Here is a 13,191-nt window from a genome sequence, read left to right as displayed (position 1 = left end):
TACTTCCTGCTCCACAACCGTCACCTCTTCTACTCTTTGTTCTCTCTCATTCTCTTCATTCATCAACTCTTCAAAGTATTCTTTCCATCTTTCCATTACACCACTGACACCTGTCACCACATTACCATTCCTATCCTTGATCACCCTAACCTGCTGCATGTCCTTCCCATCTCGATCTCTCTGCCTTGCTAGTCTGTACAGGTCAGTCTCTCCCTCCTTACTACCCAACCTAGCGTACAAGTCATCATAAGCTCTTTGTTTGGCCTTTGACACCTCTACTTTCACCTTACGCTGCATCTCCCTGTACTCCTGTCTACTCTCCTCAGTCCTCTCAGTGTCCCACTTCTTCTTAGCTAGTCTCTTACTCCATATACACTCCTGCACCTCCTCATTCCACCACCAAGTCTCCTTATCAACTCTCTTTCCTGATGACACACCAAGTACACTCCTACCTGTCTCCCTGATCACATTAGCTGTAGTTATCCAGTCATCTGGGAGTACCTCCTGACCACCCAGAGCCTGTTTCAACTGTTTCTTAAAAGTCATGCAACAATCTTCTTTTTTCAGCTTCCACCAGTTTGTCCTCTTCTCTGCCTTTGCCCTCTCTTTCTTCATCTTCTTCACCACCAGAGTCATTCTACACACCACCATCCTGTGCTGTCTGGAAACACTCTCACCAACCACTACTTTACAGTCACTGATCTCCTTCAGATTACACCGTCTACACAAGATGTAGTCTATCTGTGTGCTTCTACCTCCACTCTTATAGGTCACTCTATGTTCCTGTCTCTTCTCAAAGAATGTATTCACTATCGCCATTTCCATCTTTTTTGCAAAATCAACCACCATCTGTCCTTCTACATTCCTCTCCTGGATACCAAACCTGCCCATCACCTCCTCATCACCTCGGTTTCCTGCACCAACATGACCATTGAAATCTGCACCAATGACAACTCTCTCATTTCCAGGGATGCTCATCATCACTTCATCAAGATCCAACCAGAACTTCTCCTTCTCTTCCAGCTCACATCCTACCTGTGGGGCATACCCACTAACAACATTGAACATGACACCCTCCATTTCTATCTTCAGACTCATCACTCTATCTGACACTCTTTTTACCTCCACAACACTCCTAACAAACTCCTCCTTTAGGATAACTCCTACTCCATTTCTCTTCCCATCTCCACCATGATAGAACAACTTGAACCCTGCTCCTAAACTTCTAGCCTTGCTACCTTTCCACCTGGTCTCCTGGACACACAGTATGTCTACCTTTCTCCTCTGCATCATGTCCACTAACTCTCTACCCTTTCCTGTCATAGTTCCAACATTCAAAGTCCCAACTCTCAGTCCAACACTAGTGACTTTCCTCTTCTCTCTCTCCCTACGAACCCGCCTTCCTCCTCTCCTTCTTCCACCAACAGTAGTCCAATTTCCACCGGCACCCTGTCGGTGAACAGCACCGATGGCGGTCGTTGTTAACCCGGGCCTCGACTGATCCGGTATGGTTTTTGTAGGTCTGATTCGCATATTTGATTTGGCAAGATTTTACGTCGGATGCCCTTCCTGACACAACCCTCTGTATTTAACCGGGCTTGGGACCGGCACAATGAGACCCTAGCTTGGGCCCCCTCGTGGCTACATTAGATTTATTCCGCTACAACGTAAAAAAAAAGGTCCTTCACAGTGAACAACACACATGATCAACCATCAATCCAGTCCAATGTGTGGAAACACTTTGATAAAATGAAAGTCATGTGATTGTACAGTTTGGTAGAATGTTTTAATAATGTTGGATTATTCTGATGTGGAAAAAGAACAGTGAGCTGAACTTTATCAAAATAAAATGTGAATGGATTTGACATTCATTCTTGTTTTTTTTTTTGTTTTGTTTTGTTTTTTTCTACACATATTTAATGTATTATCTTGAAGAAATACATGAATCTGTAAAACTTCACCTGCAGTTCAGTACCAGGTTTTGATCTCTGAGTCACACTGGTGGAAGTTTGGGATAAATTGTTCTGATCCATTTTAGATCAGTGAATCAGATCGTTCAAAATGAATCAAAATCCACCATGAATCCTATCATGAGCCAGAATTTATAATGTGAATAAAATCTTTGTTGAAATGAATGGCAGCCCTACAGGATGGCTGTTAGTCCGTCTGATTCTTAGTTCAGCTTCTGTCACATTTTAAGGCTCAAGGATTTTTTGCATTTCTTCACTTTCGCATGGAAGAGGCAGTGTGATGGTGGGGGAGTCCAACTACAAATAGTTGTTTCAAAAAGAGAGGATGTTGTGAGCCCGTAAATAGTTGTGTTTGATTTCTAAGATGAGCAAGTGGAAGACAAAGAGCTGCAGGAAGAACAGAAACTGCAGGAAATGATGAAAACATCGCAGACTGGTTCCTCTTTTAAGATCTGTTTATTTGCTTTGATGAGCATTTGTGCTGAAATTCTTCCTCAAAGAAAGGAGGAAAGTTTCCATATCTGATGCAGTTGTGTGAATCTACTGGTACAAACAGGCCACAGATCAGTCTGGCATCCTGTTCCAGGTGGGTGTAAATTTCCATGCAAAGGTCAATTCTGTCCCTAAAATTACCAGTGATCTCTTCAAATGTGTGAATTACATCAGTCATATGCAGTTGACGAACATGTTTGGTTACCACCATCTGCAAAAACAAGAAACCACACCACCACCTTACCTCCAGAGTTCGTTTAAAGACAGTGAACTGCTTCGGTTTAAAACAAAATAATTATTCTTTCAAATAAATTCTAATGTTTTTGGGTTTCACAGAACAAAAATAGAATTGACAGTTTGTCAACATCCAGTGAATAAGTTAGGAACTAAAAGCAAATTCTCTGAATTTCTCCTCGTACTTTAGACTGTTGCTGCTCTGCAGGTCTGAACTTTATTATGGTTTATTTCAGTCTGAGATTTAGTGCGGCTGCAGGTGGTAAAAAGGTTGGTGGTATTTCCAGCTTTAGGAGGAACTTCTTTTGCAGACTCTGTTGTCTTTTTTCATCATAATTGAAATAACTTTGATATCTTCACACAGGAAGGCCTAAATTACATTTTTGAGTCACCAGCCAAGTTGGCAAAACATATTCGACATTATGATAACACTACTTATTTCTCAACTCTGCCTCCAGGTGATTCCATTTTATATTCATTAATAAAAAAGACGCCTGAAAACAAAATGTTTAGGAATATTGTTATCATATTGATATTAAGGTTGCAGCACTCTCACAAGGCAAACAACATGTGACAGGTTGTTGTTTTTGGTGTAACACCGGCTCTGTTATTCTACAAAGACGCTGTTGTGGATTCAATTCTGTTGTTATATTTAGAAAATAACATTTTTATAGATGTCCTAAGAATTAATCTTATTGTGTTTGTTGTGAAAATATTGTCCAACTTTAAACCGTTCCGTTTTTGCATACAGGCGCCACACGGAAGAGCTCGTTAGCATAATATCGTTAGCATCATGCTATGAAACAGCACTCTGAGTCTAGACTTTAAATCAAACTTTCTGTTTCTGCTGTGGGTCCAGTGGTTTATCCACCAGTTCTAACTGCATCCTGTTAAAAACTGCTGCATGATCTGCTGCTTAAAGCTACACACAGGTGAAGGGTATCTCGCGTGCGTGGTGTGCGGTCGGTAGAGGTGGAGAGGTCAAAAGAAATTAACCAAAAGCAGGGCTGATAAACAGAATTAATATTACACAAACATTTACTTGCCATGTTGTGACTAACCCTCGAACTTTTACCCACCAAAGAGGACAAAATGCTCATAACTGGTGAGAGCTCATTTTGGACTTAAAAAAAAAAGTCTGTCACGATTAAGTCATTTTTCGATCAAGAAAAAGTTCTGTCACGATACATATCGTTGTTTTATCGCACAGACCACGTTGATGGGAATTTGGTTAAATAATGTCAAATTGAACAGAGCAAATTAAAGTTTGAAGTTCTGTTCAATCTAACTCCTATAGCCGCTTCTTCCTTTGCAGGGAAGCAAACCCCAAAGTTGTTCTGGAATTAATTTGTTGCCACATCATGGAAAACATGGATGATGTTGAGCGAGTAGCTTTGGGTTTATATGTTTTGGAGAGCTGTACAGAGGCACCGGCAGGCACATCGCTGTTCGTTTTCATCAGATCTTTCAGAGTCTCTCTGGGTTCTGGGTTCTTCCTGAGGGCCGTTTTAAGCGTTTTTTTTCTTTTGTCTGTGGTCCAGTTTGACCTTTAACCCAAGTGGAGGGGACATAAAAATAAAACTGGAGGATCTTTTTATTCTTGTATTGATGCAAATAAAGAAACCATCTTAAGTCCATGAAGCTAGAGCGATCCTGTGCAGTATAACGACCCTCACGGCGACTCTCTGGGCTGCCGCCCACCTAACCATCGGCAGGCAGCCTGAGCAGTAGACCTCGCTCGTTCTGCCAGGCGCTGGACAGCGGCGATCACTATTAACTCTGTTGGAGCCAAGCCTTCATCCCACAGTAACCCAGATAGTCTCCGGCAACCCCGCTTTCTCCACGGGTCAAGAAAATGGATGGGAGCTCACCTCGCATCGAGCCGCCACATTGAATCCCTTTTTCTACCCTTTGATTTAGTCACTGAAAACGTCCCGTGCCGCGGCCGAAGCCCAGTTTGACCCTTTTCACGTGACGTCACACATCGCCGGTCAAGTGCAGAGTGTCTTCTGGTGTCTATGGCTTAGAGCGCCAAAACCGACAGCTGAAAGCTTTTAAAGCAATTTTACGTGAATAAAAAGGTAACCCAACCAATAGTAACCGAAATTTGTGCAATATTTATTTAATAAATGTCCTAGGTTGTATTTTTTTTCCCCTCTCAAATCGTTCACAAATCAGAAAACAAATGTCAGTAATCCTGAAGAAGGCAGCAGCTACTTCTCTAAATTCCTCTGGATGATATTAAACGAGTCGTGGATTATTTCTCTCTGACAACCCGGTTAAAGTTAAACAAAGGTTACAAGTACTTCACTGAATGCTGCTTGTTTAATTATGAAGCCAATTATGATTTTATTCTTTTAATCGAATGCTGATGCTAACACTAGCATTAGCTTTGGCTATGAGACGTGGAGCTGCAGAAGATCTTTTCTCAACAGTTAAAAGTTTCCTAAATTTCCGTTCTCACATAGTCATTGTAAACAGATCAAAACTCAGACAATTCCAGCCTTTCTGACATTAAAACGTATTCCTGTTGTAATGTTTTCTACTGCGGTCAGTGAGCTGCTGTTAGCTCAGCTGTGGTTCTAACATCACTCCTCTTTGATTTTGATCATAACTGGGTCTGATCTGCAGGAAAATAAAGGTAAAAAATTATCAAATTAATTGAAAATGTTACCAAAAATATGAAAGTGCCTATTCTTACGTATTGTTATAAAATACGTTCACCCAGAGATTCCTTTTTTTTTTACTTGGCTCTTATTTTGAAAACTGAACAACGTGGCTCAATATCTGCTTTTAACATTTTCACTGAACCAAATTATTCCTGTTTTTACAATTACCCCCAAAAATATCCCGTAGAACAAAGAGTAAGAGATTAAAGATTAAAATCTGTCCAGACATGCAGAGATGTGCATCTTTACTGCAGGTATTAAATGTGACCGACATGAATTTCTATCACCTTTTCTGCTGATCGAACTTAAAATACGTGGAAATAACATCAGCCAAAATAGAACCCGTTAGAATAAAATCTGCTCAAATGAAAGGTCGATATTTTCAATAAAACATCCAATATTGAAGAATTATTCAAATTTGTATTTAGATTTGTGAACAATCTAAGAGAAGAAATGAAAATACAGTTCAGCACTAACTAAATATTGTGCATTTTTCTTTTTAAATCGGTAAGGTTACCTTATATTATTTATGTAAAATTGTGTCAAACAGCGTTTAGCTGTCAGCTTTGCCGTTTTAAATCCGAACACCAGAAGTAACTATTCCCTTTTTTGGCCCTGCAGCCATTTTGTCTGACGTCACAGTGAAAAGGGTCTATCGCGCCGCGTAACATCGAGTCTTTACATTGACTGAACATTGAAGCTTGACGTCTCCACCGCGCCTGCTGGGTCCGGTGTGAATGCACCATAAAGGATAATTTTTACAGTCAAAGATTAACCTACGAAGTACAACTTCAGTCACATTCTAGTCAAGCGCATTCATAATTTCTGACTTAATTCTTTGCATCCCAGTGAAACCTGTTTTTTTTTTTTTTTTTGCGGAGCGCTTTGACACAATCTCACCTAAACTTAAATGTCTACGAAGAAAATTGCTTGGGCAAAAACATTATGTGGACAAAAACATTTTTTTTTTCATTTTTATCCCAATTTCAGTAAAATTCAGCATGAATAGAGAAAAAATATTTCTTCATTTCTATCAGATTAATGTGGACACAGGCCAACCTATAAAACTAAGAAATAAAAAATTACACATTTTTGGTTCTGCTCCTCGTTATACCCCCTCGTTTTCTCTGTGGTGGTGGTATCACCACATAGTAAGAGGACCAGGTTCAAATCCCTGCTGGGACCTCTCTGTGGAGTTTGCATGTTCTCCTCATGCATGCTTAATTTTTTCACAGGTTGGTAATTCTATTTTATCCCCGTACATCATGGGTGACAAACTCAATCGCACATGGAGCCAAAATCCAAAACGTACCTTAGGTCACGGGCCAAACAGGATAAACATTTACTGAACATACTAAAACTACATTTTTAAAACTTTAAAACAGTAACTTTTTAACAGCTATAGACTACTACATCTATAGCATTACCTGTGATGATGCTAGTAACTTTTTAATCTAATTACAAACTAGATATTTGGCATCACCTACAAAAATGCCGATGTGAATGCTGTAAGATGAATTTGGCTGCTGAAGATGCTGAAATTGACAGTTAAACACGCTGAAGCTGATAGCTGAAATCACTGAAGCTGATAGCCAGCTAAAATATTACCTAAATGTCAAATTAGCCAAAAGATTAAAAAAAAAAGCCTAAATCAGTCAAAACAGCTAGCATTTAGCTGAAATATTAGCTAAACTCCAAAATAGCCTAAAAAAAATCAGTAAATGCCAAAATAGTCAAAAAAGCTAGGAGAATGTCTGTTTTTAAAACTTTAAAACCATAAGTTTTTAACATAATTATGAATAATAAAAAGGCAGGAATATTATTCCAGAATAAATCCATTAAAGTTTAAATAACTATCAACATTTCACTCCCCATAAAAATATATTTTGTCAAAATTATAGAAGTTAAAAATAAGCAAAAGATAACATCGGGACATTAATAACAATGAATTAAAATTATCTGGAGGGCCGGATAGAATTATCCAGAGAGCCGGATCCGGCCCCCGGGCCTTGACTTTGACACATGTGCTGTACATTACATCACTTTTTGATCCACACGCTGCAGCCAATGAGAATTGGGTATTCACTCAGACTTTTGTAAAAAAAAATGAAAAACAGGACATAAACCTAAGTAGCGCTTTACTACTGTCTTAGAAGGTCCATAGGAAGGATGGTTTTGGTGGACTGAAGACACAGCTCTGATATTCACTGCAATTTTGTGGTCAGCGCTTTAAGAAAATACCAGATGGATGAGAATGAATTTGTCATGGTAGAGAATCCAGCAATTTTCCAAAAGCAAGCAAAGGCAATATGGGCCCCATCAGGTTTAAAAGTGGGCAGAAATTGGTTTATCTGCAGTTTCTGTAGTTGCCCCACCTGTGTTTGCCCACATTGGCTTAAGTAGGGAATCGGTGAGTTAGCTAGCAAGCTAGCGAGCAAGCTAGCGAGCTCCTCTGTATCAAGCTAGCAAGCTCCACTGTAGCATGCTACTGAGCTCCTCTGTAGCATGCTACCAAGCTCTACTGCAGCATGCTAGCAAGTTCCTTTGTAGCATGCTAGCGAGCTCCACTGTAGTGAGTTAGCAAGCTTTTCTATTAAAAGCTAGCGAGCTCGTCCGTAGCATGCTAATGACCTCAACTGTAGCATGCTAGCAAGCTTCTCTGTAGCATGCCAACAAGCTCCACTGTAGCATGCTAGCGAGAACCTCTACAGCGAACAATAGAGCTCTGCTGTAGTTAACTCATCTGTATTGAGCTAGTAAGCTCCACTACCAGGCGGCTGGCTGGCATAGCGAGCCAACCCACTGAGAGTCAACTTAAGCCAACGTGGGCAAACACAGCTGGGGCCACCACAGAAACTCTGGTTTCTGTGGGCCCACATTTTCTGCCCACTTTTACACCATATGTGGCCCACTTGGCTTTGCTGGCTGTCTTTATTCAGAATCTGAGTAGAACCTATCCTACGGACTGGTTCTGGTCCGCAGGCTGGGGATTGAGGACCACAGATCAAACGTACCTTCAGACGAACCAATGTATGTCACATGACCTGCTTCCTGGGAGAGCTGTTAAAAAATGAATCTGTGGTTCAACTCTTATGAATTCATGCTTCTTAAAAGCTGAAAAGTAACTCTTTTCACAAAATTGCTCAATCACAAGGACCAATCAGACGAGACGGTGCTGTTGGTCATTAATGAGTGAAACACAGGAAACGCAGCAGACTTCCTCTTCTGCTTCTTCCTGTTGATCAAACGCAGTTTCAGCCACATCAGAAAGAACAAAAGAACGCCACCAGACCCAAAGATCCAAGCCTTCACAGGCAAACCTTCCACCAAAACATCATCCTGTTCATTCGCAAAGCTTCACTGACGCCAGGAAAAGTGTTTCACTCCGAGTCCTAATTCATTAAAGATTATTTTAACACACAAAGGGAGATAAAAGAGGTGAACATTTTCTTACAGCAATCACAGAACAAACGTCAGGGATAAAAAAAGTTAATTTATTAAAACCCTAAATCAAACAGACTTTTCGACTTTTACTTTTTCAAAGAACAGGATCTAAATCAGAGAAAAAAACTTAAAAGAACAAAAACACATACAATTTTCTGTTTTTCTGTGTGCACCTGAACGCACCACAGTCGGTTAAAGGAAACAGTTCCTCCGGCGTTTGTCTTCCTGCGCTCAGATCATTCGTTCATCTGTAAATATCGTTCGTGGTATTTACCAGCTCACCAGAAGAGCTTTGAGAAAAGAAAAGTCTTTGAGGGAGGAGCACACCACAGCAGCTCTGCCCCAGAGCAGTGGGCGGGGCTGAAAACGGTTTCCTATCCCAGTTTGGAGCTTCAGTGACTCTTCTTGGAAGAGCCAAAGCCAGAGAAACCCATCACCGCCGCCATCTCATCATCCTCCTCCAGGTCCAGGTCGTCCTCAGCACGCCGCTTCCTCTCCTTCTGCTTCTCTTTCCTGTAGGCCTTCGCCTTCTCCTCCTGAGAAGACGTTGTAAAGTTAGAAAACGCTGACCGCTTTGAAAGAGAAGCGTGAAAGTAGGAGATCTGTGAGAAATCCACAGAACAGCTTCTTCCTACTTTCACACCACTCTGTGGGCTGACCAGCAGAGGGCGCTCACCTCCTCCCGCAGCTCCTTCATGCGCTCCTCAAAGTCGTACTCCTTCTGCTTCTCCTCCATCTTCTTCCTGTTCACCTCAAAGCGTTTCTTCACCTGATCCAGAGAGGAACGCTCCACCCGCATGGACATGCCCAGATTCCTCTGGTCTGGACACACACACATTTATGAACACACATTTATGAACACACATTTATGAACACACATTTATGAACAGACGTTTGTATAGAACCAAACGGAAAGCGGCTGCCCGAATGCACAGCCAGCGCACGAGCACCCCCAGACTTCTAATGAACGGAAGACACATATATGAGAGTTATTTATTGTGAGGAGTTCCACAAAAAACTACAAAAAAACTAATTCTTCAAAGATTTTCTGGATACTGAGGGGGCATCTGGGTCTTTGTGACTGAGTTTGAAGCTGTCCCGCATTAACCCGAGGGGTGGGGGGTTATGGAGGGATCGGGCCCTTTTTTTTTTTTTTATTATTGTCTCGAGGAAAATAAGTAAAATATCTGAGTTCAGGAGACCCGAGCAGGTTGCCTGTCTTCTGGCGTTTTGAGGGAGCTCCGGTGAAGTCCGGGTGTCCGGCTGCAGTCAGAGAACCGCCGCGCAGCGACAGGACAAAACACCTCTATTAGATTGGTTCAATTCATGCCTTGTCGCTCAAATTGAGCGACTGGGAGACTTTCACGCTGTGCCAGGCGATCAAATCGCGCCGTGGGGCTCAAATTCACCTCAGAGCGCATCTGTACCATTGATTAACATTGAAGATGGCCGCCTGTGCTGTGTGAATCACATTCAGTGTGAATGCACCTTCATAAAGTCACACACACCCCCACACACACATGAAAGCATCAACACACACCTGAGTTGTTGGCCCCTCCCTAAAGCAGAGGTCTGCCAGAACTTACGTTTCTTGCCATTGATGTGATCCAGGAAGTTGATGGAGTCTTTGACCACGCAGTCACAGACGTTGCAGTAATATCTACAAGTGGAAGAAATATGTCAGAACCAGAACCAGAACCCCGAGCCGTCCATTTTTGATCGAGTGTCACGATTGAAGCTCGTTCTTCCTCTGTGTAGTTTCAGCTCCACAACTCTCAAACCCAAACTCATCAGGGACTCACCCGCCCATCTCCGCCTGAGGAGTGGTCTTGGTGATGACGATGGTTTTCCCCAGTTTGGACTCCAGATCCACTTTGTAGTCTCTGTGCCGCAGGAGGTCCCGCTTGACGGGAGGGACGGGTTTTCCTGAAAGAGCCAACAGTCACGGGTCAGAGGTGATAAGCGACTGACCCCCCCCCAAGAAAGAGAAGCGCTGTCCTCACCATCCCTGCGCTCCCGCTCGCGCTCCTCGTTCAGCCGTTTCTGAGCGAGGTTCTCGTACTCGTCTTTGTCCCATTTCCGCCGGAAGTCGTTCTTACTGGACTGGAGGACACGAGAAAATGAAAAAGATGAAGGAGCTCCTCTTTGTCACGTAGTTGAACTATTTTTACATTCCAAAAAGATCCTTCAGGATGAACTTTTGACATTTCAGATATCTCAGATCAACGGTTTGATCCTGGCTTGAACTGCAGCCTGAATTTTATCTTCTCTCCACATACATGCCCCCCCCCCAGCCTTCAGGTGGGTACACATGCTGCAGGAGCCGTGGTAACGAGACAGAAATTCCTCAAGAAAATCACTTGACCTCCAGGTGGATCCAGAGAGTACAGCAGAGAGATTACCCAAATCCTCTGCAGGACAGGCTTGAGAGTCCTGAGGACTTATTTTCTTCAGACTTCAGTTATAGAAACATCATTGAGACAGTCTGAACAACAACTAAACTTCAGCTCATCAGATCTACCAACATCCAGAAATTAGACTAGTAAATCTCAGGAGAACAGAAGAAAGTTGGAAACAGCTCTTCAAACTTTACTCATTTTCATATCCTCCAAGTAAAATTTCCAATATATCCCTTTATAGTTTAACAAAAGAAACAATGATTTATGTTTGGAAAAAAGAAAGAAAAAAAGTCTTATCACAGTTTTATTTATTAATACCTTCTTTATAAAATAAACTTCACAGGCTTTTGTTTTGACGCACCGGAAGTTTCATGTCTACCGATTGAAGTTAAGCCTTTGGGTTCTTTATTTACACCTTTAGTTTAGTCTTTAAAGACATAATATAACAGCAGTTCAGTTAAACATTGCTGGCTCAAAATAACGTCCATAAAATTCATCTCTGCGCAGCTAATAAACCCAGAAGCGTTATTGTTTCTGCGAGTTAGCCGCTGCTAGCCCGAAGCAGCGCTGCTAACGGCAGCGGCTGGGGTCTGTCACGGTGACGATGAATTGACTCTCACGGTACCGAATGTTTAGTGAAAATTTTCATCTCGTTTTACACTAAACTCATTTCCAGCAACATAAAAACATCAATTCTGCTCAGAAACTCACCCCACTGCCGGACGCCATCTTGTTTACTTGTAGAACGGAAACTACGTCAGAGTTTGTCATTGATAGTTTCCGGTCTATGTCACTACCACCACTATATATGTATATGTATTTTATTTACTTAAGTAAAATATATCCCTTACCCCCCCTCCCCACGCAGTGTTGGAATAATGTCATTGTCATTTGTTTTGGATGCATCTGTCTAAATGTTCTGTAAATTAGCTTGCATTCAATAAATTAAAAAAAGGCTACTGCCAAGATTTATATTTGTGTTAACTTGTTGGAAAAACACATTCTTTCATTTATTCATTTTTTTTAGATGTTATGAGGGAATTGAAAACAACAAGGTTTATTTACTCAATTGATGTTCTTCAGACAAATTCCAAATACATAAATATAAATACGCTCACATGGAGCACTCATTACTTCTTTTCATTTGTGAAAAAAAGAATACAAACCTCTCAAAAATTCCAAGAATCTGAAAACTAAAAAAACTTAGAATTGATTTCAAGAATATAATCTGGATAGTGCTCTCAACATTCCCCCATTTTCATTATGCTGTGTTTTACTCATATGTGCTCTGTAATAATTTTATTTCTCATCAACTGAGTTTTTTCCCTTTGTTCATTCTGTGTTTTTATGGCTGGAAATGTGTTTGGATATTGAGTTTTTTTTACATCTACTCTATCAGTCAATAGAATAACCAAAAACTGTGAAGACACGGTCATAAGTTTAGCGTTTTAATCATTGTTTTATACTCCTGACTTTGTTGTTGTTGATTTATCTATTTTCCTGTTCATCAGAATGTTCAATAAAGCTTCTTTTTCAAAAAAAAACTTCACGCGAGTCTCTCGGACCAGAAGCGGCTCAGGTGAGGCGTGCGGCTGGCCCCGCCCCCCGCACAGGTGACGCTCATTAAAAAGGTGTGAAAGCGCTCCGGCTGCGTGTGTCTGCTTGAAGAGAAGCACCGAGATGTCAACGAGCGGAGTGGAACCCGCAGCGCAGAGCCCGCTGTTGTCCTCCAGGTACGAACCAGAACCAGAACTTTGGTCTGTGGTGGCTTTGAGCTGTTCTCCGATCTGTAAACGTCCTCTACGTCACCCCTCCATAAAGCAAAATTAGTCAGAGATAAAGTGTATTTTCTAACCTAACAGTCAGTTGAGTCAGCTTTCCGTTTCTCAAAAGTCACAAATGAGTGTGTGTGTTTTTTTTCCCCCCTCCATTAGGCTACAGAGAAATCAGTCATTCAAGGTATATAATATTTGAGTTCACTTT

General features: G+C 41.4%; 2 protein-coding genes across 3 annotated transcripts in view; one reads left to right on the top strand and one right to left on the bottom strand.

Moving 5' to 3' along the window:
• Positions 1 to 8,838: 8,838 nt before the first annotated feature.
• zmat2 (zinc finger, matrin-type 2) lies at positions 8,839 to 11,996 on the bottom strand. The gene is made up of 6 exons (XM_024261282.2): positions 11,920 to 11,996; positions 10,813 to 10,912; positions 10,612 to 10,735; positions 10,396 to 10,469; positions 9,486 to 9,631; positions 8,839 to 9,345 (listed from the first exon to the last, which is right to left on the bottom strand). Exons 1-6 carry the CDS (start codon positions 11,977 to 11,979, stop codon positions 9,202 to 9,204), a joined length of 648 nt encoding a protein of 215 aa, XP_024117050.1. The 5' UTR covers positions 11,980 to 11,996; the 3' UTR covers positions 8,839 to 9,201.
• Positions 11,997 to 12,787: 791 nt separating this feature from the next.
• Positions 12,788 to 13,191, top strand: part of slbp2 (stem-loop binding protein 2) — an 8,228-nt gene continuing 7,824 nt past the window's right edge. The window contains exon 1 of one of the 2 annotated variants that reach the window (XM_024261280.2): positions 12,788 to 12,941. In XM_024261280.2, coding sequence (XP_024117048.1) covers positions 12,889 to 12,941 — 53 coding nt within the window. In that variant the 5' untranslated portion in view covers positions 12,788 to 12,888. The remainder of the gene's footprint in view (positions 12,942 to 13,191) is intronic. The other variant, XM_024261281.2, reaches the window with a different exon arrangement.

This window comes from Oryzias melastigma, linkage group LG14 (genome assembly GCF_002922805.2).
Source record: "Oryzias melastigma strain HK-1 linkage group LG14, ASM292280v2, whole genome shotgun sequence".
Taxonomy (NCBI): Eukaryota; Metazoa; Chordata; class Actinopteri; order Beloniformes; family Adrianichthyidae; genus Oryzias; species Oryzias melastigma.
Note: the sequence above shows the minus strand (reverse complement) of the source record. Positions and strands in the feature narration are given on the sequence as shown.